Raw genomic sequence first — 25,216 nt, 5'->3', positions numbered from 1 at the left:
AAAAAGAAGCATGTACGCACACATGCATACAAGCATGCATGCAGGAAATCTGAAATATGATGAATTCTTAAGAGATATCACAGACTTCAGTTCTGTATAGATTAATGGAAATGGGTTGAGTTAAGTTATAAGAGCTAGCTAACAAGAAGCCTTACCCATAGGCCATACAGTTTGTAAATAATGTAAGCCTCTGTGTGTTTACTTGACCCAGCAGCTGTGGGACGTGCAGGTAGGAGAGATTTGTCCCAATTTGGGGGGGGGGGGGGGCAGGCAGGACCAGAGAAATTTCTGGCTACAGATTTGCATAACATGTTAAACTGAACCTCACTGGGTATGGGAAGGGTGAATGCTACTTGCCTTTAGCTTAACAACAGCAAATGATGCAAATTCCTCCCTAAAGCTAAAGTGCCAGTCCTACCTTACTGTTACCTCAGTACACCCTGGCTACCCTGTCACGGCATTACTTCCATATCATTTAGATCACGGGTTAGCACCAAGCCCTAATTTGCCTGGAAAATGTCTAAGGATAATCTGAAGAAAAATATTTCTGTAAGACAAATGGAGACAGCAAAGCTATACAATTAGGTCATGGAACAAACCATTTTGCAAAAAATACTAAAAAGCTATACAATCCAATTAAGTCATGGAAATAACATTTTGCAAAAGAAAAAAGAAAATATTATTTTGATCATTTGCGGAAAACTGTAAATCTTTAATCCATAATTTCCAATGGCAAATAGTTAAATAAGGAACCCAGCTTGGAGTGACTCAGTCACTTTATCTGGTACCTGGTACAGATGCCTAGTAACCAAACATTTCTAAGAGCCTGCAAATTAACTGAGCTATTAAGCATAACTTAAAAAAAAATAATAACCCTTACCAGAGCATTTTCTTTTATCTGCAGATTATCTAAAGCCACATTACCTGTAAAAGACAAGAAACAACGTAACATTAATACAGCCATTAGTATAACGTGCCACATCTACCAAACACCAAGGATGCAAAGCTAGCGCTAAGGACACAGATGGAAGAATGTGAGGACTCAAGGTCCAGCAGGAGGCACAGGCCAGAACATACCTGCATTACAGAACAAAGCAATGGAGGACAGGCAAAAATGTTTACAGAATAGTGTTTACTAAAGGCTACACACCACCCAGACTGATACAATTTCTAAAACCATATATGTGCGTGTGTGTGCAAAACACCGACAAACAGAAACCAAACAAATGTAAGCTGTGCCACCACAACGCCACTTCTATGAATAATATGTGCTTCCTCTGTATATGGAATATTCCAATTTTTCTAAGACAATTGTTGAAAGCTACAAGAAAGGCAGAGAAGCAGGGAAGTCGCCCCCACCCCCATCCCCACCCCCCAGGAATGGGCAGGAAATACTTCAGCTTTGTATTTAGAGAGGAGGGAAAGAGTTTGACTGTCAGGCAGTCTCCACAGTACAGCAAGAAAGAGAATAAAGCCTGGGACGGCCAGGTGTGGTGGTATAAGCCCGTGACCTCAGCACTTGGGAGAAGGTAAAGCCTGGGACGGCCAGGTATGGTGGTATAAGCCTGTGACCTCAGCACTTAGGAGGCTAAGGCTGAGGTCCGCTATCAGTTTGAGAGCAGTGTGGACTAGACAGGGAATTCCAAGCCACCTTGAACTACAGAGTAAGTCCCTCTCCCAAAGTCATACATACATACATACATACATACATACATACATACATACATACATATCTACCTAAAATAAGGCAGTAACTTTAGTGTCAAACAGGGGCCGTCACAGTAAAGACTAAATCTGGAGCCAGACTGAAAGAAAGGCACCACTGGCAAACATAAAAATCAGAGGGTAATCCTAGAAGAGTAATCAGCTCTTGGAGGAATCTTTTTTTTTTTTTCAAAAATATTTATTTTATTCATTTCTATATTGTGAATATGCCATATGTATGTGTCTGCCCATGGAGGCCAGAAGAAAGTGTCAGATTCTCAGTGGGTGGAATTATAGGTACTTGAGAGTCACCTCATGTAGGTGCTAAGAAATGAGCTCAGGTTCTCTGCAAAAGCAGCAACTGTTGAGCCATTTCTCTAACTCTCAAGTTTAGTATTTTATTAGTGATTTTTATACCATAAAATCTGAAAATCACCTGACAAATTATATATATTAGCTACTAAAATGATCTGCCTATTATTTTTTTTTTATTAATTTATTTTGCAATACAATTCAGTTCTACATATCAGCCACGGATTCCCTTGTTCTCCCCCCTCCCGTCCCCCTCACCTTCCCCCCAACCCCCCCCCCCATTCCCATCTCCTCCAGGGCAAAGCCTTCCCCACAGACTGAGGTCAACCTGGTAGACTCAGTCCAGGTAGGTCTAGTCCCCTCCTCCCAGGCCGAGCCAAACAATCCTGCATAGGCCCCAGGTTTCAAACAGCCAACTCATGCAATGAGCACAAGATCTGGTCCCACTGCCTGGGTGCCTCCCAAACAGATCAAGCCAAGGAGGAATCTTTTTTAAATGTGTTTAGGTGGTCTGCCTTCATGCTCGCTGTGAACCCCATGCAATGCCCATGCAGGCCATAAGAGGGTGCTAAATCCCCTGAAACTGGACAGACAGAGAGGCTATGTGGGTGCTAGGAATTGAACCCAGGTCCTTTGCAAGAGCAGCCACGGTGCTCTTAACCACTGAGCTATTTCTCTAACCCAGAGAAGTCATTCTTAGTGAGCACATTCTCTAAGATTACAGAAGTACACAGCTCTGTGTTTAACTATATCACGTGATGTCTTACACGGAATTACACTGAAGCCCCCCCACCTTTGAGCCAACAGAAGGGATGTGCACACACACCTCTCTTCAGCCATTCAGAGTAGTCTAACAAGCTCTAGGGTGACCAGAGATCCTGAACCTGCTCATGAGTCCTGACCGTTCCACCCAGAGACTCTCAATGAATGCGCAGATCATCCACACTGAAAATGACATTTTCACAGTTGGTAAGACAGTAACGTGCACGTAACATACAAATGTGACTATATAGAAACATGCATGTGAAAACAGGGCTGTCTCTACTACAGTGACCTGTGGTTCTACAATGAACTAACAGGCACTGACCACTGCCAACGTGGCAAACAAGGTTCAAAGAAGTACATTTTAAAAACTGACAGAATAGCCGGGCGGTGGTGGCGCACGCCTTTAATCCCAGCACTCGGGAGGCAGAGGCAGGCGGATCTCTGTGAGTTCGAGGCCAGCCTGGGCTACCAAGTGAGTTCCAGGAAAGGCGCAAAGCTACACAGAGAAACCCTATCTCGAAAAACCAAAAAAAAAAAAAAACTGACAGAATAGCAGGGCAATGGTGGCACACGCCTTTAATCCCAGCACTTGGGAGACAGAGGCAGGGAGATCTCTGTGAGTTCGAGGCCAGCCTGGACTTTAGATCGAGTTCCAGGCTACACAAAGAAACCTGTCACAGAAGGAAAAAAAAAAACCTGACAGAATAGCAACTTGATATATCCCGGCTGGCTGATAATCACTGGAGACCCACCCTTTTCTAAGAGACATAGAAGAGGAGGAGTGGATGAGGGGAAAGAGGGAGGTGAAGGGAGAGACTGGGAGGAGAGGAGGGAGGGAGCAGTAAGGATGTAAAAACAAAAAATAAATAATCACACACAAAAAAAAAAAAAAAAAAAAAACCTAACAGAATACTATAAGTGATGATCACTAATGGTGGGACAAAGGATGGCTTTTTTATTAACCGTCTTCAGTATTTTCCAATTTTTGTAATTACCAGGTTATTTTTAAGTAAAATCATGACACAAAATAGGGGAAATGAGGAAATAAAAAATAAAGCAAAGGTAAATTCTAAGTTTAATTTGCCTCAATGTTTGCATATGAATTCTTCCCCATACCTTACATCTACTTTACTTGCAGACACATACAACTAACAAAGAACTAGCTAGGCCTGCTCATACTTCCTGGATAAACGATACAAACGGTAGCCATAGCGATATCATTCTGCAGCTATTTGCACTACAGGAGGAGCCACTAGTCCAATACCAAGGGAGGAAGGAAAACCAGCACCTTGCAGACTGGCAGCATCCCAGCGAATGGGGGAAAGTGCGTCCATCCCTCAACCAGTAGCCAGGGCCCCGGAGAGGTAAAGCACCACCCAACTCGCCAACAAGGTGCATGCTGTTCTGACAGGTACATGTGCATCCGTTCCATTCCACGGCCCAGGAACGCAGAATCTTCCCCTTAAATAGTTTGTAAGACTGAAACACATCCCACCTAAAAATCAGCCATTTCATACTGAACTGAGTACCGGTGAAAAATATCAAAAAAAAAGAAAAAAAGATGGTGTTTCCTTCCAGAAATAGTAATTCCAAACACACAGAAGTAACTTTCCTGTTTAGCTAGATCACCAGAGATAGGAACACTTAGAGGACACAGGAAGTTTCTAGGGGGAAAAAAAAAAAGCAAAGACTAAATAATTGTGTCTTGTCTTTAAAATAACGAAAAGAAACAAAGTCAGGAGGCTGAACGTTGGGAAATGGACACGCTACACTCTACCCGCAAGGAAAACACGAAGGCCAAGCATGCCATCAGGTGGCACTTAGCCTCAAGTCCACAGATGTCCGGGGAGACACGGGAAAGGCGCTCTGTGAAGTGGACTAAAGGATCTGGGTAAGGAGTGGAGTGCAGGAGTCCAGCTTTGAAGGAGAGCCCACTCCGTGCACACTAAAAGGCTCCAGACATTTTGCACGAGCTCACACTGCTGAGAGTTACAGTTTCAAGCTTCAGAGCCAAGTCTGAAGGGTATGTTAACATGGTAAACCTGAACCAGAAGGTATAAAATAATCCTTGCCAATGAATTAAAGGTAGACATGAAAGCAAGTCCGTTAAATTAGCAAGTAACACCATCTTTAAAAAAAGAGGCAATTATTAAATTATAAGAGACAACCAGGTCAATATAGTGAATAGAAAAACAGAGGGGCTGGAGAGATGCAGAGTGGTTAAGAGCACTTGTTGCTCTTGCAGAGGACCCAGGTTCAGTGTCCAGCACTGGGCAGCTCACAGCCACCTGCAATTCTGGCCCCAGTGGGATCCAGTGCCCTCTCTGGCCTCCTGGTCTCTACAGGTATCAGGCACACACACAGTGCACACACATACATGCAAACGCTCAATTTATTTTTTAAATCCTATGGAACTCTCCTAACGTGGAACAGGCTTGCCTAAGTTCTAAGTCCAAGAATAGCTTTTAAACACGTAGTCATCTACAAAGTAAACAGAGAAAACACAGTGTTGCTCCGGGTCTGGTGACACATGCCTGTTCTCCCAGGTAGAGGGAGAACAAGGTAGAGGCAAGAGGATCAGGACAGCAAAGCCAGCCTGAGCTACCCTGTGAGCTCAAGGAGACCTGGGCTACATGACTAAGAAACAAAAAGGGCTGAGGACTCAGCTCAATTACTAAACAGAGTGCTTGCCTAGCATGCATGAAGTTCTGGTTCTATCGCAAGCAGCAAACACAGATCTGGTGTGCTGGCACACACCTGTAATTCCAATACTGAACAAAGGAAGGGGCATCGAAAGTCCTAGGTCATCCTTGGCTACGTAGGGAGTTTGAGACTGGCCTGGGCTACATAAGACTGTCTCAAAAAACAAATAGAAAGGAAAAAAAATACTTTCAAGCAGAAATCATCTCTCCAGGTTTTCACAGAGGCTTAGGCTGTATCTCCCTTACAGTACTTAACACTTAAGTTTACATAAATCCCCAACACAAGTATGAACTCCCTACCAGTGCCCTCATCACTGGTACTCAATAAACAGTGGCTTAATTGCCTTAGAATGCACTAACTACAGGACAGAAAGAACTCGAATGAGGCCATCAATTAATATTTCAAAATCTATACTCAGATGTGTTGGATCCGGATCCTCACAGACAGGAGGCAGGTGGTACACATCAAGAAAGAGAAACAGGTTTCTTGAGGCTAAATGAAAGGCCTACACATGGAAAAGCCAACACTAGGTCTTTTGATACTCAATGCCATGTTTCAGCACACCATGGTCTCTGCCAGACAGCAGAGTAGAACAGGTAGAGGGTCCAATCCCACCGGAGAAATCTGCTTCGTTCACCAAGCAATAACCAGACTCTGCCCTGAGAAGCCTGGTGGTGGCACTCTGGGTCTCTACATTGTAGGGGTTATAGAAAAATCCAGAAAGAAGTGAAAAGGGTGGAGTCAGAGGATTACAGCAGGAGCACCGGAAGAGACAGTTCCTCGGGGACACAGGAAATGGCACTGTAGATGACCATGCTAGACCTTATCTCTAACAGGGTTCCCAGGCTACATTCCAGAACTACTCCAGGACCACGCAGATCTCACCCCACCCCCTTCACACGGTCACATGAAGAAGCCGGTGTTTGAGCACATGGGGTGGTTTCTCCAAGGTTATAAAATGACTGTGCCACTGTACTAAGAATAGAGCCTGTGTCTCCTGATTCCCTGGTCAGTTCTTAATATAAAACATAAAGATTCATCCAAACTCTGACACAACAACAACAGAAACGGCAAGAAATAAAAATACCAGGCCCTAATCTAGCCACATGTCCTAAAACAATGACAAACACCTATATAGTGAGTGCTATGTGACTTTTCCAGATCTCTTTGATGTATCTACAGCACTTGGATCAAATGTTTACTGACGCTCATCTCCCAAGCAAATGAGCTCAACCATTAAGCAGTCTGCAAAAGCATGAATCAATTTATTTTAATGACTCATGTTGTCACAGACACCGAAGGAAATATTGTACCAATTCATTCCAAATGAATCGAACTATCTGACTCCAAATTGAACCAACCCAGATTGTTTCCATTGAGGTTTGCTGTGCAGGAGAAAGGAAGTCTTGGCAGAGAAAAACAGAGACCTGTGATGTCACCAAGGCTTTCTCCTTTCAAACACCACAGAGCCCAAAACCCAAGGCACTCTGCACAGCTTCCTAGCAAATGGTTTCAAAGCTCCAACTTCCAGCTCTATTTCTAGAAAAGGAGTGGATTTTTAACTAATGATGATGCTACTGAAATACATGGGAAGGTGTATCCCACTTAGCTTTTCAAGCACCGCTTTGATATGTTATCCTACCCTAATGCATTATTTTTGTTAATTTTATGTGATACAAGATAAGCTAATGTTGCCTCCACTATACCAAACGTTGACTAAGGAAAGGGTGGGGGAATCTCCCTCTGGGGCTGGGGACGTGATGGCTCAGTGGTTAAGAGCACTCACTGCTCTTACTAGGGACCCAAGTTCAGTTCCCACCACCCACATGGGGGCTCACAACCATCCCTAACTCCAATTCCAGAAAATCAGACACCCACATCTGGCCTCCATGGGCAACGCAGGAACATGGTTCAGACACATACATGCAGTCAAAACACTTACATGAAATAAAATAAAATTCTTAAAAAAATAAAAACACTCCTTCAATGGGTTTAGAAGTACTTAGACACTACGGTGTTTTATATAATGAGGCTAAAGAAAGTAAAAATAAATCAAACGCCTGGTTTTTTCTGTCTTTCTCCGGCTGCCCTCTGGCACCCTGCTGGGCCGTCCTATAGTAGATGCAACTTCTTTATCTTATCACATTCTGTGACTGGCTCTTCACCATCGGTCTGGGAGGAAGAAGGAAAGACAGAACAACTGTGCACTGGTCCAGCATGCCTCACACTGGCTGCAGACAGGGCAGCAGCACTTCCCTAAGGGCGGCTCAGGCCGCTCCAGCCTTGCTCAACCCACAGGTGCTTACAGTCAGAGAAGACCCGCCGCTCACCCCATTCATTGGCAGAGAAGAAGCAAATGGCTGGCTTCCCCTCGGTGACCTGCCAAAAGCCCTACACCTGGTGGAAGATTAACTTCCTGTCCCGTTTCCTCATCCTTGGTGTGTGCCCAGTGCTCAATCTCCTTCCACGGGCTGCTCTCTGCCAACAAGACAAGCTAAGCATCACTAATCTCAAATCTAAAACGCTCCCGAATCCAAACCCTTTGGGTGCTGACTTGTTGCCATAGACAGAAAACGTACACACCCAATCTTGCATGGCACACTACCGTCAAAACGCAGCATGCTGAGAATAACTGTAGGCTATATGCACGATATGTGTATGAAATAAAATTGAATTTTATGCTAACATGGATGTCATCCCCAAGAAATCACATTATACACTTACAAACATTCCAAATACTGGAAAATAAAGTTCAGGATCTATGATTTAGTCCCCAGTATTTGGAATAGGAACTCCACCCATAACTGTGGGCTGACAGGGAAGAAGGACAGGACCTGAAACTGCACCCCAGAGCCTGGCTTACAGGGTTGTGAACTTTGTGTACACTACACCCTGGTTCCTGTCCCTGGGCACCACAGCCACCCCTGGGATCCTACACACCATGTCTAGGGGTTTAAGGGAAGTGAGAGCCACAGAATCTGAAATGGAGGCTGTTCCTGGTCCTCCACAGTAAATAACTTTGAAAAATCAAAATTGGCAGATCCTACATTGCAACACTCCTGCTGAACTCAAGTTACAAAAGATCTGACATTTCGACACCCAGTTTTAGAAACATGTTACTCTTAAAACAATTAAATCCTGGATACCTCTCAAACAGCTAAGGGCTGTGTAATTTATCTGTTGGTACCAGTTTGTGGGGATCAAAAGCCTAGATAAACATTCTCATCTGGCAGTACCTGCCCACCAGGCATATGTCTGAGGCTTTGAAGGCTGCCCTACACACTGCTACAGAAAACTCAAGCACTGTCATGTATAAAACCAACTGCAAAAAGTTTCCTTGCTTTTTAAGAATGGGGGGGGTTGGATAAAATATATTTACAAGCATGGATGATGTTAACAGATGTACTATGTTAGAGGAAGCATGCTTCAGAAAATGCAGCAGCAGCCTGTCCCACCCACCATTACCACCCATCACTAACAGGTACAAAGGACTTTCTTAGACTTCCATCACAGACACTGAGTGTTGTATGTTCTCTTTACAGATCAGGAAACTGAGGCTTAGAGAATTAAAATGTTTTTCTCCTGGATCCTATAACTAGTGAGTAACTGAGGCCTGTTTCTACAGCAGCAAGTTTTTAAAAGGCATTTTGCCTAAACCACTTTCAAAATATTTAAGAATTGTTTGGCATTAATCTTTGAAGAAATGGCTTTGTGTCCCTCTGAAGTTTATTATTATTATTATTATTATTATTATTATTATTATTATTATTATTGGTTTTGTTTCTTCAGTTAAAAAATTATTACTTTATTTATATATTGGGAAGCACATGTGATTGTGGAGGTCAGAGGAGAACATATAAGAGCCGATTCTCTCCTACCATGTGCATCCCAGGGAGTGAACTCTGGTACTCAGGCTTGGCAGCAAGCATACTTACCCACTGAGCTGTCTGGCTGGCCTTGCTTTTTCTTCCATTTAAAAGCAATATCCGGAATATATAACCTGATTCTAGCCTTTCTGATAACTCTTTCTCCGTCTTTTCAAGCTACACTTTTCTTCTTCATCGTGGCTCTCATTGTGTGGATGTCTCATAGGCCTAGTACAATGTTTTTCAAACTATGGTAACACCATATTTTGATTCTCAAAACCCCCTGGGCACATCCAAGCAAAGATCATGCACTTTTACGGACATGATACATGTCAGTCGTTTAAGATACCTGTTTCTCTTGTTGGAAATTTCTTCGGGGTAACGTACTTTCTCTAGATCCTCTTTTACTCCTTACTAAAATCTGTCTACCCAATAGGTCTCATTACATGCAGGACACAATCTCCATTTTCACCTTAGACCAGTTCCTCAACTACCACGCAGGGCTGGACAACCCTTTGCTAGAGACTGTCCATCTCTCACACTGCTGGATGTTTTTAGCAGTAGCCCTAGGATCTATCTAATACACGCCTGCTGAACCAAAAGCATTTTAGGCACTGCCGAACAGCCCTCCCATCCTGACACTGAACTACTTACTGCTTTGTGTTAGTCTAATATGCCAGTTAAGATTTACCAACCTATTCTCTAAAGAACAAAAAGACTAAATATGTGAAACTTCTACAAGAAGAACCCTCCTGTTCTAAAATCTTGAACAGGCAAAACTTGAAGGAAAAAAAATCAGTGACACATAAATTTTGTCTGCTAGCACACATATAGTTTTCAAATAAGACAATATATAATTTTCAAATTTTCTTGAAAAGCTTTGTCAATACCATGGATATCTTATCAACGATTTCATTAATATTCCCACTTGATATTAACCCCCCCCAAAAAAGGTTAATACGAGTTTCTCCAGCGGTATTGTCAGAGTAACAGTCAACTCAGACTACTTATCTTATTTCTGTTTTAAGGAGAATCAGGGCTAAAACAACTTGTTGAGCAACAACTACTAAGCACATGACTTCCAGGAACCGTTAGTGAAACTTTACAGGAGCTGAGCTGCGAGCAGACAAAACTCCATCGCTGACTGTTCCCGGGACAGCCAGTGAGAGAAACCCATGTATCCGCTCAGGTGCAACGCACAGTTAGTGCAGACTACCGACAGTATTTTATTCTAAAAAAGAAAAGAAAACGAAGCTGAGGGTATAGCTCCTCACAGTGTGTCAGTGGGCAGCATCGAGGCCTGGAGTTTGAGCCCCAGCACCACAAACTAAATTCCATCAGAAAACACGCTAGAGAAGTCTCCATTCCTAGATTTCACTACGAGACAGTGAGGCAGGAGGTGAGACACAGCACTGTAACACTTAAAGTCAGCTGTGAAGAAGCTGGAAATCTCCGGACTGTATTCACTGTCAAACCTGTTTACAGAGTGAATATTGACACTGGAAGGGCCCTCAATGCTAGCATGTCCAACTTCCACTGCTAAAAGTGAGTAAGATTTGGTAGGTGAAGGAATCTGCAACTGTACCCAAACATTTTATTTCCTTTTTAAAAGACCTAAACACAGGACAATGCAAATGCTAAAACCTGAGTAATGGTTACATGGGAATATCATCTTATCAGGTGTGATTTCAACTCTTCAGACCATACAAACACATTCTCTACCAAAGTTGAAGAAACAAAGATCCATAGAGTAAATCGCCTGTCCAACATACCAGCAGGCCTAGAACTATGGACTTTCTCTATCAGTGTTCACATTGATCTGAAGTACTTTTTTCCAATTTCAAATGTTATTCTTTAATAAATGACATTATTGCAAGAATTCCAAAGAAACACTTGACCTCTCTTTTTCTACAGAAGACTCTAGACACTTAACTCCTTTTAAAAACTTTTCCTTTTGCATCATGTAGCAAGAATGGAGATCCAAAGTCTTTATTTTGGGGAGAATCATAAAAATAAATGAGCAGAAACCTATTTTTAAAATAAAACAAGCTCGCCAGGCGGTGGTGGCGCACGCCTTTAATCCCAGCACTCGGGAGGCAGAGCCAGGAGGATCTCTGTGAGTTCGAGGCCAGCCTGGTCTCCAAAGTGAGTTCCAGGAAAGGCGCAAAGCTACACAGAGAAACCCTGTCTCGAAAAACCAAAAAAAAAAATAAAATAAAATAAAACAAGCTCCTCCACAATTCGGGGGACAAGTCATAGTTCTATGACAGCATTGCCCAATAAAAATAGGATGCCTCTCTGTAATCACTAACTTTAGGAGCCAGGGTTTGTGACAGACACGATGTGAAGATCCTTTGTAATTGCTAATGGTAGGTAATAGTGATAAATAAGCCTGGCAGAGCAGATGGGAACAGCCTATCCATTTTAGCTTCAGGATTATGTTTCTTATAACCTCAACATAAACTGACTTTGCAGCTGATGATGGTCTTGAATTTTAATAATGTATTTAACCAAATCCACTCAGCTACCATTTTAACACGTGGCCAACGTAACTGAGATACTTTTTTTTTTCTTTTTGGTACTCCATTAGGAGTAATGCTCATCTTCAAAATCCAGTGTATTTTATATTCGGAGCATGGAACCATATTTCAAATACCGAATAGCTAACTTCTCCTTTGGCAAATGCCAACCGGACAGTGCAAGCCTATACTAAAATCGCTGACAATTAAAAGCAGTTCTGTTCATTTAAGTTGGCTGTTGTTATTTAATCTTCTCCCCAAACTGACAAAATTCCCAAGCCTGACAGTAAATTAGTAAATACATAAAAATACTCCCCACGTCCCCAAACACCCCATCGGTGCTGGTATCCTGCGGTGCCGAGGAGGCTTGAGGCAGGCATACTGCCACTGAGCCACCCTCCCAAAAGCAAGTTTAGTGAAGAGTGCAGAAGTAGACTACAACCACAAGACTTGTCTATCCCTAATCTTTCCAGGATAAAAACCTTGGCAGGTCTTCCCGCACTTGCACCCCAAGCAGACAACCCTAATTAAGGACTCCTTCGGCCAATGGCTTGGATGTCTATTTCAAAACAAAAAAAAAATGCAGGGCCCACGGTCGAATGAGGAAGTGGCTCAAGGTAGGAATCCCTGAGTTAAAGAGTCATGCCTTGGGGGCAGGCAAGCCTCTCTTCTCACTGTCATCCCTGCCCATCCCACCTTCCGGGTCTCTGGACCCAATTGAGAAGGAAGCCTGGTCCTGGGGCTGAGATGCAAGGGGAGATATGCTGGCACTGTGGGGAGCATGAGCCGCGCTCAGACATCCGCCGCTGAGGTAAATAATAATTTTTTTTTTCCCCTTGCTTTCTACTGAGGGGTTCAAGAGGACCGCTTAGCAGCGCGATGCCCCTGCGCGGGGGACGTCGACCACAGGGGCATGCCCAGCGAGGGTCCCTGGGGTCCCCAGGCTCCACCATGCGCAGCCCCCGCTCCCACGCCGGCCGGCCTTGGCGCCGCGCTTACCGCCCCAGATGCCCAGCTTTAGCTGGGACTTGTTCAGGTTCTCCACGTAGTCCCCTAGGAAGCGGTTCAGCAAGTCTGCGACCACCGACTCCAGCACCATGGCGGGGACCAGGAGGCGGGAGAGGGCGGAGCCGGAACGCAGCGCGCAGGGGAAAGGCGGTGGCGCGCGCCCCGAGACAGACAGCGGCGGCCCGCCCCGCGCCGCGCGTGCGCGACGCCGCCGCCAGTGCGCAGGCGTCCTGCCCCCACCGCCTCCACCGGTTTCGCTGTTACCGGGGGCTGATGAGAAAGAGAGAGTGAGGCCTGGGGCGAGGCGGTGTGGCGCTCCTCCTGCACGAAGTTGTGCGTTCGAGTCCCCAGCCTCTCGTAATCCAGTCCAAGTAGGGCACGCCTCTTATCCCAGCACTGGGGAGACAGAAGTAGGAGGGTTCGAAGTTCAAGGTCATTCATGGCTTACATAGCCAGTTCAAAGCCAGACTAGGCTATATGAGGCCCTATGTTAGAATTTTTTTTTTTTTTAAAGTAATGAAATGGACTGGTGAGATGGCCCCGAGGGTAAAGGTGCTTGCTGCCAAGCCTGATGTTCAAATCCTGAGGATCAATGAAGAAAGGAGAGCACAGATACCCTCAAGTTGTTCTGATCTCCACACTCCATGATGCCTGGCATGCACACAAACACACAGAGAGAAAGCCAATGCTACATAGTAAGACCCTGTCTCAATACATACATACATACATACATACATACATACATACATACATACATACATAAATGGATAAATAAAATTTAAAAATTAAGGCTGGGCCTGGTGACAAGCATCTTTAGTCCAGCTCTAAGAGGGAGGCAGATCTCTGTGAGTTCAAGGCCAGCCTAGCCTACCTAATGAATTCCAGACCATTCAGAGCTCCACAATGAGACACTGTCAAATAAATAAATAATAGGGAAAATACGAAGAAAAACAAAAACAGTGCTAACCAGTAACTGACAAAGACCTACTTCAGTCTTCCATTCTTAACCACATAAAATAAATCCTTAACCACTCGTTTTTCCTTGCTCATCAGACTAAACCCAGACCCTCCCAGCTTCCCTGTGTATAACTAAAGAACAGCAAATCTGCCTGCTCTGTACTGATGGTTTCCTTAATTCTTCTGTCTCCCTTGTCCCCGCTCACTGGTCACTACTAACTGGTCCCACTGGCCTCCAGGCCTTTTCTTTTCTTTAATCTGTTCTTCAGACTGACACCAGAGGTCACTTTCCCAAAGCACAGATGAATCAGTTAGTCACCTACTAAAAAATAATAACCTGATATGTATAACACACTCTCCAATCTTATCCAACAGCTCCCAGCATCTAAAACACTCTCTTCAATCTGTCCCCAATCTCAGTTTTTTTTAATTATTTTTATTTTGTGTGCATTGGTGTTTTGCCAGAGGTGTCGGATCCCCTGGAACTAGAATCATAGACAGTTGTGAACCACCATGTGGGTGCTGGGAATTGAATCCAGGTCCTCTAGAAGAACAGTTAGTGCTCTTAACTGCTAAGCCATCTCTCCAGCCTTCCCCCACCCCCGCAAACTTTCTAATCACACCCCTTGGGATGGCTAATCTCAGTTGTCAACTTGATAAGATAGAGAATCATCTGTGTGATGGGAAAGCCTGCCTCCTTCTAGTGATACCATTCCTGGGGGGGGGGGGGGGCGCGGGCGGGATCTTGAACTATATAAAAAGAGGAAAGAGTTGAGCACAAGACTGACTCACTCTGTCTCTCTCTCTCTCTCTCTCTCTCTCTCTCTCTCTCTCTCTCTCTCTCTCTCTCTCTCTCGTTGATCATGGGTGCCATGTGACTAACTGCTTTAAATTCCTAATGCCTTGAGCCATGAGCCAAAATGACCCCTGCTCCCTTGAGCTGCTTTCATGGGATTTTATCACAACAGCAGAAGTAACTCCAACCCCTCCTAAGCCCTCCCTCTCCCTGCTTCCATCCTACTGACTAGTCACTGAGTAGTTTAAAGAAACAGTGCCTGTTGCTGTTGATAAGGGGTATGCAATAAAAAAGCAACAAAAAACGACACAAGAGTGTTTGGAAAACAGTGAGACCAGGAAAGAGGACACAGCAGCATGCCGTAGTCCAGTGAGTCAAGTGCAACCTTGTGAGAGGTGTGGGCAACACTGACCCTCCACTACTCATTCCCTGCAGCTCAACAGCACTTCACAGTTTTGAAAGAATGTATAAATATGCTCTTATAAGCTTAATTCTGTTTTGTTAATTTTTTTTAATCTTGTATCTCAGGAAATCTGTCATTAGTAGTCATCTTCCTGTAATTCTCACTAACAATTTGTGAGTTAAATAATTTTAATAGAAACATTAGAGAAAAATGTAATCAAAATTTAAGTTCGGAGCCGGGTGGTGGTGGCGCACGCCTTTAATCCCAGCACTTGGGAGGCAGAGCCAGGCGGATCTCTGTGAGTTCGAGGCCAGCCTGGGCTACCAAGTGAGTTCCAGGAGAGGCGCAAAGCTACACAGAGAAACCCTGTCTCGAAAAACCAAAAAAAAAAAAAAAAAATTTAAGTTCGGAATGCTAAGTAACTCCCTCCAAACCACATAGGAGTTACTAATTTCCTTCTCTGAACACTACCACCCTTTCCTCTGTCAATAATTATACAATTTAATCACCACTAGACTATCAGTCATTCTTTGATCTCCTTTAAAGGCTACTAGCAGAATAAAATTACTTAAAGTAGAGAATTCAAACATTTTAGTGCAAATAATGTTATTCCGTACTAACAAGAGCTTTGAAAATTCGACATTTTCCACTTTGAGCTTGTTTGGAGGTGTGATGGCTGACTGTGTGCATATGATGATGGCCAGCTGTGTGCATGTGATGATGGCTGTGTGTATGTGATGATGGCTGTGTGCATGTGATGGCCGGCTGTGTGCATGTGATGATGGCTGTGTGCATGTGATGATGGCTGTGTGCATGTGATGATGGCTGTGTGCATGTGATGATGGCTGGCTGTGTGCATGTGATGATGGCTGTGTGCATGTGATGATGGCTGTGTGCATGTGATGATGGCTGTGTGCATATGATGATGGCTGGCTGTGTGCATGTGATGATGGCTGTGTGCATATGATGATGGCTGGCTGTGTGAATGTGATGACTGTGTGCATGTGATGATGGCTGTGTGCATGTGATGATGGCTGTGTGCATGTGATGATGGCTGTGTGCATGTGATGGCTGGCTGTGTGCATGTGATGATGGCTGTGTGCATGTGATGATGGCTGTGTGCATGTGATGATGGCTGTGTGCATGTGATGATGGCTGTGTGCATGTGATGATGGCTGTGTGCATGTGATGATGGCTGGCTTTGTGCCTCCAGTAATCCTCCAAATCCTCCACCTTTCTTTAAAAATCCCACTTTATTTTTTAAAAGAATTTCTGATACCAAACTGGACAGAGAAAATCCCACAAGGCCTCAACACTACACAAGCAACTGAAAAAAACTGAGAGCAGGAGAGGTGACCTTCCCCAGGGAAGAACACACCACTGGTTGTCCAGTGCCAAACAGTCAGCCCTGAAAACATACATACCAATAACATTATAAGGACTGAACAGATTATATTTAGGAAGATACATACATATGCATAATATACATAATCATATAAATATACACATATGCATGCAATAACAATTGATGAAAAAGAGGCCATGAATTTGAGGGAGAACTAAGAGGGTATATAGGAGGGTTTGGAGGGAGGAAAGAGAAGGGAGAAATGTTGTACTTATAATCTCAATAAATAAATAAAGAGAAAAAACTTAACCTCATATATGAGTACTACATCTACATCATTTCCACCCCCACACAACTCTTCCCCATCCCATTTTAAGACAAGCATGACTAATGTCAAGAAACACCATCAGGGGCTGGACAGATGGCTCAGTGGTTAAGAGAATTGGTTGCTCTTCCAGAGGACCCAGATTCAATTTCCAGCACCTACATCAATGCTCGCAACCATCTGTAACTCCAGTTCCAAGGGATATGATGATCTCTTCCAGCCTCTGTGGGTACTGCACACGTGGGAGGCACAGAAATACACACAGGCAGACACACATAAAACAAAATAATAATAATTTTAAAAATTAAAAAACTGTCAGCACCCCAAGTACAGTCCTTATAGGGGAGGTAAATTGGAAACCCGGGCTAGCTAAAGAAAATGACCACTGTAGTGACTGCAGTTATTACATGCTTTTAAACCAGAACGAATGAGGTTAAGAACACCTTAGGTTGTCTCTGGCTTCCACATGTGCACCAAAGCATGTGATACCTGAGTGGGAGTGGGAGCATGCGCGCGCGCACACACACACACACACACACACACACACACACACACACACACACGCTCACAGACTGACAGGGAGGCTAAGCCAGTGAAAGGCAGGAGACAGCACAGCAAGGAAGCTGACAGAACATCTGGTTAATCTAACCACCCAAATTAACAGAAGACACTGAAGACCAGAGAGAATCCAGGGGCTCACCCGGTGTTCCACAAGTTAATGGCTATAAAGTTAAAGCCAACAGGTGCTTTACTCTATGCTTTCCTGGGTTGAATGAGAGGTGTCGCTCAGAGCATCAGCCGATAATCTCTAAGGCTTTATATACTGACACAGAAAAATTGTTCATCTTGCTAGGTATGGCCCAATGTGATTTGGGGTTTGTCTATCTATCAAGAAATGTCCTGATAAAGATAATGAACATAGTCATCACATTAAGCCTGTATTTGCCTGTATGGTTAATGCATTCAAAGTCTTTTCCAGGTATTTTCAGTTATGTACAACACAATACTGTTAACTTCACCCTACTGTGCCACAGACCACTAGAACAGGTCTCCTCTCTAACTTGAACCCATTACCCAACCTCTGCCAGTCATCTTTAATAAATCTATTTTTAAGTAAATTCAGTCTTCATTTACTCTGAGTGTACCTCCTGCCACAATAGTGTTCAGCCTGTTTATGTTCATTTCATAGCTCCAACTCTAGATATCCCCATGGCTACAGGTATGAGCTCAGAATGAACACAGCCTTCTTCTGCATAGATGCGTATGTTCTGGGCATCTGGCTGGACCAGATTACACCAACCTCGCAGGTACTGGGTAGGCTCATGCTTCCGTGTTAAGTAAAACATGAGACTTATTGTGGTCCCAGAGGATTGGCCTGTGAGAGCACGTCTCTGTTGTTTTCAAGAAACGTTAGACAGGAAATGCTTTCGAGGTGTTACTAAAGAAGGTGAACTGTTAATAAAAATAAAACAAGTCGGCTTTGCTTGGCTGAGCTGAGAGATGTTTTTCAAGAATTTCAGTGTGAATCAGCTAATGCCTGGCTAAGCAAACATGCATGATAACAGTGACAACAGCTAACTGCTAGCCAGCATGTGCTGTCTTCCCAGAGAACTCACAAGAATATCTTTACCCTGACAGCAGTCTACGCCACAGCTATGGCAGCTTCCGTTTTACAAGCTGGGTTCAACAGGTTAGTGACCTTGATTCACAATTTCTCAGACTGAGTTCTTATAGTACTTGTCATTTTAACCAGTGTCTGGGATCTCACGAAATCGGCAGCACATTCCCTATAGGGGGAAAAAATGAGTTTGAACATATGCACATGCCCTTTGAGTTTATAATTACTCTCATAGACTGAGCTCTGGTCCAAGAATTTGAGCCCGGAATAGAGTTTATAAAATGAAGGGGAAGCTAGTCACGGACATGGTAAACACAGGAACCCGCTCCAATTATCCCTATTAGACTAAATATAAAATAGAATCCAAAGTCCCTTGAAGTTAGAGAGATGGTTCTGTGGCTAAATCACTAGGTGCACTTGTAAAGGACCCAAGTTTGGTTCCCAGCTCACAGTTGCCTATAATTTCAGCTCCAGGGGTTTCATCACCTTCTTCTGGCCTGTTGGGGCATCTACATGCATGTGCATGAGTGTGTGTGCATACATTCATGTGCATATACACATATTAAAAACAAAATATTTTTACATTTTTCCTTTTCACTACTGCCCTAGCTAGATGGAATTCAAATATTTCAACTTTACCATCTCCTTCCTCTTCTAGGAGTTGTACATAAGCTGATAGGATCTGGTACAGCCAAGATTCGTGTATCTCTCATGGCGGTTAAAACCCAGGAAGCATTTTGTAAATTCTGCTTTACACACATGAATGAACTAAGGAGTAATTACTCTAATAACAACAGACATAACCACTGAAACTGTGCACATTAGGTCTGATGTTGAACCTAATTCTTTTGGTTACCTATTTTATCCGAGGGCAAACCTATGGTATGTATTATTGTGGTCTTTACGTTGGATACCAAGGCTAAGAAACATTCAGTAACTTGCTCATAGTAAGCTACTGTTCTAGAATCAAAATATGTCATGATTTCAGGCCCAATCTTCTTAACTACTGTCAGTGTTCCCACTGTCAATGTTAATAACAATATTGATATTCACTACTTCAGTATCTTTAGCGTTTACTATGTTACATACACACACTGCATAATAATATGCCTTAATCCCCCCAATAACTCATTACCCATTAGTGTGCATTCCTTTCGTTTCCTGTCCTTGATGACTATGGGTAAGTTATTTAACCTCTGAAGTGCTATTTTTTGTTTATAAAACATGGATAATCCGATTCCTAAGGCCCCTGTGACAACTCCAGGATGAAGTTATCTAGCACATTGTCTGTGTGTCCTGCATGCAAAACACACGATATGCCTCAAACTGAAGCCCCCTTTGTTTGAATTCAACTTAATTCATTCAACACTGCTTGGAGAGACCATTCATTTGCAAAGCAGCACCTTAGAAATATCGTGTGTCCAAACTCTAACTGAAATATCTCAGGATGTCTTTCAACTCAAGCTGCAAGCAACTCTCTTAAAGGATAAACACCAGTTTTCAAGAGAAAGGATAGGGGTCTCAGAGGGACACAGTCTCCAAAGGCCAGATATGGTGTGTGTCTCCACAGGATGATGCCAACGGCTGGATGTATGAAGTATATTTCTCTAATTAAAAATTAGCACCCCGCTTAAGAAGGTTGTGGACATATATATAATCTTAAGTGTACACTAGATGATTTCTTTACATAGGAATACACCCCTGTAACCCCACCCAAGACAAACATGGAACGTTTCCGGAACCCCATAAGCCCCCCCCCCCAACCCAGAGTGATTTAAAATCAACAGAGAAAGGCGCTCTAAAATCAGAACTGAATGCGGAAAGTGAAGAACTTTCAACGCTAGGCAGCAAAGAAGGTTGGATATGAGAAAGGTCATTGGTAAGACAAACCCGACTTCTGGCTTCTTTCGAATGGTGCATACAGAGTGCTTCTGTGTGCTCCTGTTCGTTTTGTTCCTCCGTCATCACAAGGACTGCGACATGGGCCAGACTTAATCCTATTTTGCATGTGAGGAAACAAACTTGTTCAGGGTTTTGGAGGAGAATGACTCCAACAGCAGCAGAAGAGCCAGCTGTGGGATCAGATCAGCAAATCCATCCACGTGGCAGAGGGACCTGGGAGGGCCAGGCGTCAGGTTACCAGGCAGCGCTGCCACAGCCGGTATAAAAGCCCTGACCGGCTGTCCTGGAACACCAGCAATCAACCTCGCCGCGCGCGTGCTTTGAATTTCTCAGCATCTCTCGGGTTTGAAAACCATCTGACTCCGAACACCAGGTATATGAATTGGGAACCCAATTCCCTCCAGACTGTGAGACCTGAGTGGCCTGAAGCTCTTTGAAAGGAGTCACCGTTTCTCTCTCTCTCTCTCTCTCTCTCTCTCTCTGTGTGTGTGTGTGTGTGTGTGTGTGTGTGTGTGTGTGTGTGTGTTCTCGCTGACTGGAGTGATATTAGACTTTTGAGGTGTCAGGATGCACAAATGCACAAATCAAAGCACCTTTTGGCACCAGGGACAGAGGCTAAAGTTAGAAGACAAAGGTAGCAGGGCCAGTAAGGAAGGATGGAGAAGACTGCAGCAAGCTGCAAATCTACATGACAGCCGATTGGAAACGGGGCAGGTGATAAACGACCGTTTTTCAAACTCTGAAAACAGTTTGCAACGGAGGTGACAGATGCATTTTGCCTTGTAGGGGTCTGGACAGGACGAAATCGGGAAAAAAAAAAAAAGGGGGGGGTGGGGAGAAATTCCCGCTTTCCTCCAGGCTGCCTCTGACAGAAGTGCGTTTGAATATTGCAGGCAGCCCCAAAGAGGATCACCGGGTTCCAAGACCAGCGGCTAGATGTGGTGCCTGGAGCGGCTCCTGCGGAACCGAGACGGGTTTCTCTCCGGGCGCGTCCGCCGCACCAAAGCGCGATCGTCCGCTGCGTGCGTAAACGTGCTCACTCCAGACCGCATCCCAGAGTTCTGCATCCCACCAAGACTGGAGCCTAGCACGACCTGGGCTGCGCTACGTGATGCCTGGGCTGCGGATGCGGAGACGGACGACCACGCGGGTCGCACCGACTGGGACCCGCGCTCACAAGCCGCGCTCTCGCTGCCGCACCTGCCCCGCGCACGCACAGCCTATGGCTTCTGCGCGCTGCTCGAGAGCCCGCACACGCGCCGAAAGGAGTCGCTCTTCCTCGGCCACCCAAGCGCCCTGGTTCCCCGGCCTGGACTTCGCCGCCGCGCGCACACCTACGCAAGTCCGCGCCGAGTCCCGGACGCCCCGCGCCCCGCGCCTCGTAACCTAGATGCCTCCCGGGTCCTGCCGCCCACTCCTGCTCCCCGTAGACACCGCCTCCTGCGCGTCCCCGATGGGCTGCTGAGCCGCGCGCTGCGGGCCCCTCGAGGTCGGACCAGCGCGTGCTCCCCGTCCTCACGCGACAAGCATGAGAGCGCCGCCGCCTGCGCGCCCCCGGTCCCTGCGGGCCCACGCCCGGAGCGCCTGCAAGCCGAGGCCAGCGTGGCCCTGGGCCGCGGGGATTGCACGCTGCGCCTGGCCGCCGAGTACTGTCCGCGCAGCGCGTGTCTCCGCCTCCGCCTGCTGCGCGCTGAGGGTCCGGCCGCCGCGCTCGAACCCCGAGCCCTGGGCTGCCGCCTCAGCCTGGTGCTGCGGCCGTCGGGCCAGCAGCGCGCCAGCGTTTTCCGCCGCAGCCGCAAGGCCGCCCTGGACCAGGACTGCTGCTTCGATGGGCTCTCGGAGGAGCAGCTGTGCCGCCTGGCCGTGCGCATCAAGGTTGAGAGCAAGGGCCGCGGGCTGGAGCGTGGAAGGCCGCTGGGCCAGGGTGAGCTGCTGCTGGGCTCGCTGCTGCTGCTCTGAGCCCTGATTCCGTGGGGGCCATGGACACTGAAGGTCGCTTGGCTCTGAGATGCTCACACTCTTGGCCCTGGGACACTTGGAGACAGTCTTAACTTTTGGTCCTGGAACACTCACAGCCTCTTGGCTCTTGAACCCTTCAAAGTTGCTTGGCTCTGAGACACTCCCAACACTTGAACCCTGAGAGTCGCCTTATCCTGGCACACTCACAACCTCTTGGCTTTTGGACATGGATGAGCCATTTGTACAAAATAAACATGTCTTCATTTTTCTAATCAGGGCTTTGTTTCAATCCAATCCTGGCAGAGATGATCCTAGATTATCACAGTAACAGATGTAACTTATTTTTGTGTGGGCAGACACCTTGAAATTTCGGTTGAGCAATGGGGTAGTGTTGAGCAGTGTTTCGCACTGTAGACAGCAATTGTATTTCATATGTATCACACACTTGAACTGGAAGGTAGTTAATATTATGCAGTGTTAGACCAGCCTCGTTTTATAAGTTCGTTCATTTCATGGTATCTTTTGAGACTTATAGTGTCAGTTACTTCTGACGCATTAAGATGTTGCATAAGAAGGGCCAGGGTCTAGTAAGATTGCTGAGTGGGTAGAAAGTGTTTGCCACTACACCTCATCACCTGAATTAGAATCTAGTGAGGACTGTGAGACCTACATGATGGAGAGGAAAAATCCCTGCAAGTTTTCCTCTGGCATGACCTCCCCCCAACACAACATAAATAACGTAGTTAAATCATTTTTTAATAAAAGGCCAGGAAGAAATGACTCCAAGCAGGGAGTCCACTCATATCCTAAGCTCCATCCTGCTAGGAATACAATAAAGATGTGGAAATCATTTTAACATTTAAGTAACAGTCATAATAGCTTTACAGGTTTTAACTTGTTTCATTTGGACAGCAGCCCTAGATAGAAGGCACTACCATCCCCATCTTGCAGATGAGGCATAGAGTAAAGAGAAGTCAGGGCATCAGTATTTCACTCACTAAAATGCTTGTCTGGGAATGGGGGTATAATTCAGTTGGTACAGTGCTTGCCTGGCATGTACAACACCCCAGGTTCTATCCCCAGAGCTGCACAAACCTTAGGTCCTATTAACTCATACCTGTAATCTCAGTACTGGGAGGTGGAAGCAGATGCATGAGAAGTTCAAGGCCATCCTCGGCTACATAGGGAGTTAAAAGCCAGCATAAGCTACATGAGACCCTGCATGAAAAAAATAAACAAAATGCCCATCCTCTGAATGTGATGAGATTTTGCAACTTGTCTGAACATTGCCCCGAGTTTGAAATCATATTCCTTACTTTCATCGGGGAAAGCAGACTGGTGGAAATAGTGATATGTGGATGAATGAATGTTAATGACATCAGTCCGAGGCTGAGGCAAATGCTAACCTGCCTCAGACCCACAGGGTCCAGAACCCCAATTTCACTAGCTCAGGTCCAGCTAACATGCCAGGGCCAGCAGTCTGGAGAGCACACAGAACAGTATTCTACCTCTGGCTTCTCATAAGCTTTCCCATGTCTTGAGAATGAGTTTCCTTCATCCCTCATACTCACTACCCAGCTGGTTTACTCCTTCCTTTCGTGTTCATGTAAGTGGAAAACATATCCTAAGCAAGGGCAGAAGACGTTAAAACATACAATTCAGTGTAAATTGTGGCTACATTATCAAACTGAACTTAGAAATGCTTTCTGTTGCCACTTAACTTGGTAGTTTTAACCATGGGTGCTTGTGAAGACTGCTATTTAGAAGAGTTTCCCTTTCTGGTACATCTCAAACTGAATACAGGTTACTAATGGTGGGGATTTACAACAGCAACCATTGGAAAGTTATAGACACAGTCTAAAGCACCTGCTCCCAAAACCTTGCTATTGCGGGCCACCTGAGTGATAGCATAACAGTAGCTCTTGTCTGACTCATGCCCCTTTTCCCTGTTTATAATATTCTCACCCTTCAAGCCAATTGTTTTTGTGGTGGTGGCGGTGGTGGTGGTAGTGGTGTATTTTGTTTTTTGTTTGGTTTGATTTGGTTTGGGTTTGGTTTTTTTTGTTTGTTTGTTTGTTTGGTTGGTTGGTTGGTTGGTTGGTTGGTTGGTTTTGGTTTTTCAAAATAGGGTTTCTCTGTGTAACCCTGGATGTCCTAGAACTCACTTTGTAGAACAGGCTGGCCTCAAACTCAACAGAGATCTGCCTGCCTCTGCCTCCACAGGGCTGGAATTGAAGGCCTGTGCCACCACTGCCCGACTCCAGCTGTTTTTTAATGCATAAACGTTTTCGTGACTTTAGAGGTCTCCTAAGATGAAAATAGAAAGTGAAAACAACTTATCTCCATGACATGTTGCTGTGGTTTCTGTTTTCTTTGCATCATTAGTCAAGGTATAGTCAGTCCTTATTCTAGATAGCGCTGCCGTCTCTGTCCTTGCTAGATTAGAAGCATGTCACTTATTAAGTAATTTTCCCCCAAAAGGTAAATTAATGTATTTGAAGATCCTCAATCCTGGTGGGTACTTCTAAACCAGAATCTCCATCAATTAAAGTTATGGTTGACTGAAAGTCCAAGACTGTATTCAGAAGGATTTCTAAAAGACTGTAATATAATTTTTTTAAAAAAATAAATAACTGAACTATGTAATTCCAGTTTGAAAAAGAACTTTAAGTATCATTTTGTGCAACTGTGTAATGTCTTAAGAGTGGATCAGAATGGCAAATAGTAAATTGCTTCAAATCACATTACTATAAGAGTTAAAGCCAGAACTAATTCTTTTGTCTTTTAATCTAGAGAACTCCCACACTACTAATTCCAAAAAGGGAAATATTTTTTGCTTACATTTATTTCACATCATTAAATTAATCTGAATTACATTTAACAAATCATATTTGTAATATATATTTTTACTCTACCATCCGTCTTTTCTGGGCGAAGTTAAGCTTGGTTTGTGCTTGCTGCCCTCTAGTGGAGTGCTCCAGGGTTTGCTTGTGGCTCTCACCTTGTTAGACCATCTCAGGTAATCCCAAATTCA

The 25,216-nt window shown here is 44.7% G+C and overlaps 2 protein-coding genes across 5 annotated transcripts in view; one reads left to right on the top strand and one right to left on the bottom strand.

Moving 5' to 3' along the window:
• Nucleotides 1-13,058, bottom strand: part of Vps13c (vacuolar protein sorting 13 homolog C) — a 158,229-nt gene extending 145,171 nt beyond the window's left edge. For 3 of the 4 annotated variants that reach the window (XM_052713287.1, XM_052713296.1, XM_052713302.1), the window contains exons 1-2: nucleotides 12,869-13,058; nucleotides 881-924 (exon numbers count right to left, since the gene is read on the bottom strand). In XM_052713287.1, the coding sequence (XP_052569247.1) occupies nucleotides 881-924; nucleotides 12,869-12,968 (144 nt within the window). In that variant the 5' untranslated portion in view covers nucleotides 12,969-13,058. The remainder of the gene's footprint in view (nucleotides 1-880; nucleotides 925-12,868) is intronic. The other variant, XM_052713308.1, reaches the window with a different exon arrangement.
• Nucleotides 13,059-20,066: 7,008 nt separating this feature from the next.
• On the top strand, nucleotides 20,067-24,833 carry LOC128094767 (C2 calcium-dependent domain-containing protein 4A-like). The gene is made up of 2 exons (XM_052713283.1): nucleotides 20,067-20,596; nucleotides 21,117-24,833. Exon 2 carries the CDS (start codon nucleotides 21,160-21,162, stop codon nucleotides 22,180-22,182), a length of 1,023 nt encoding a protein of 340 aa, XP_052569243.1. The 5' UTR covers nucleotides 20,067-20,596; nucleotides 21,117-21,159; the 3' UTR covers nucleotides 22,183-24,833.
• Nucleotides 24,834-25,216: the final 383 nt, after the last annotated feature.

Source organism: Peromyscus californicus, unplaced genomic scaffold (assembly GCF_007827085.1).
Source record: "Peromyscus californicus insignis strain IS unplaced genomic scaffold, ASM782708v3 Scaffold_11__1_contigs__length_118956290, whole genome shotgun sequence".
Lineage (NCBI taxonomy): Eukaryota > Metazoa > Chordata > Mammalia > Rodentia > Cricetidae > Peromyscus > Peromyscus californicus.
This window is presented reverse-complemented; position numbering and strand designations above follow the sequence as displayed.

Excerpts from the sequence above, each read along its gene's own strand:
- LOC128094767 (XM_052713283.1), top strand. The coding sequence starts at position 21,160 with ATGTGGTGCCTGGAGCGGCTCCTGCGGAACCGAGACGGGTTTCTCTCC.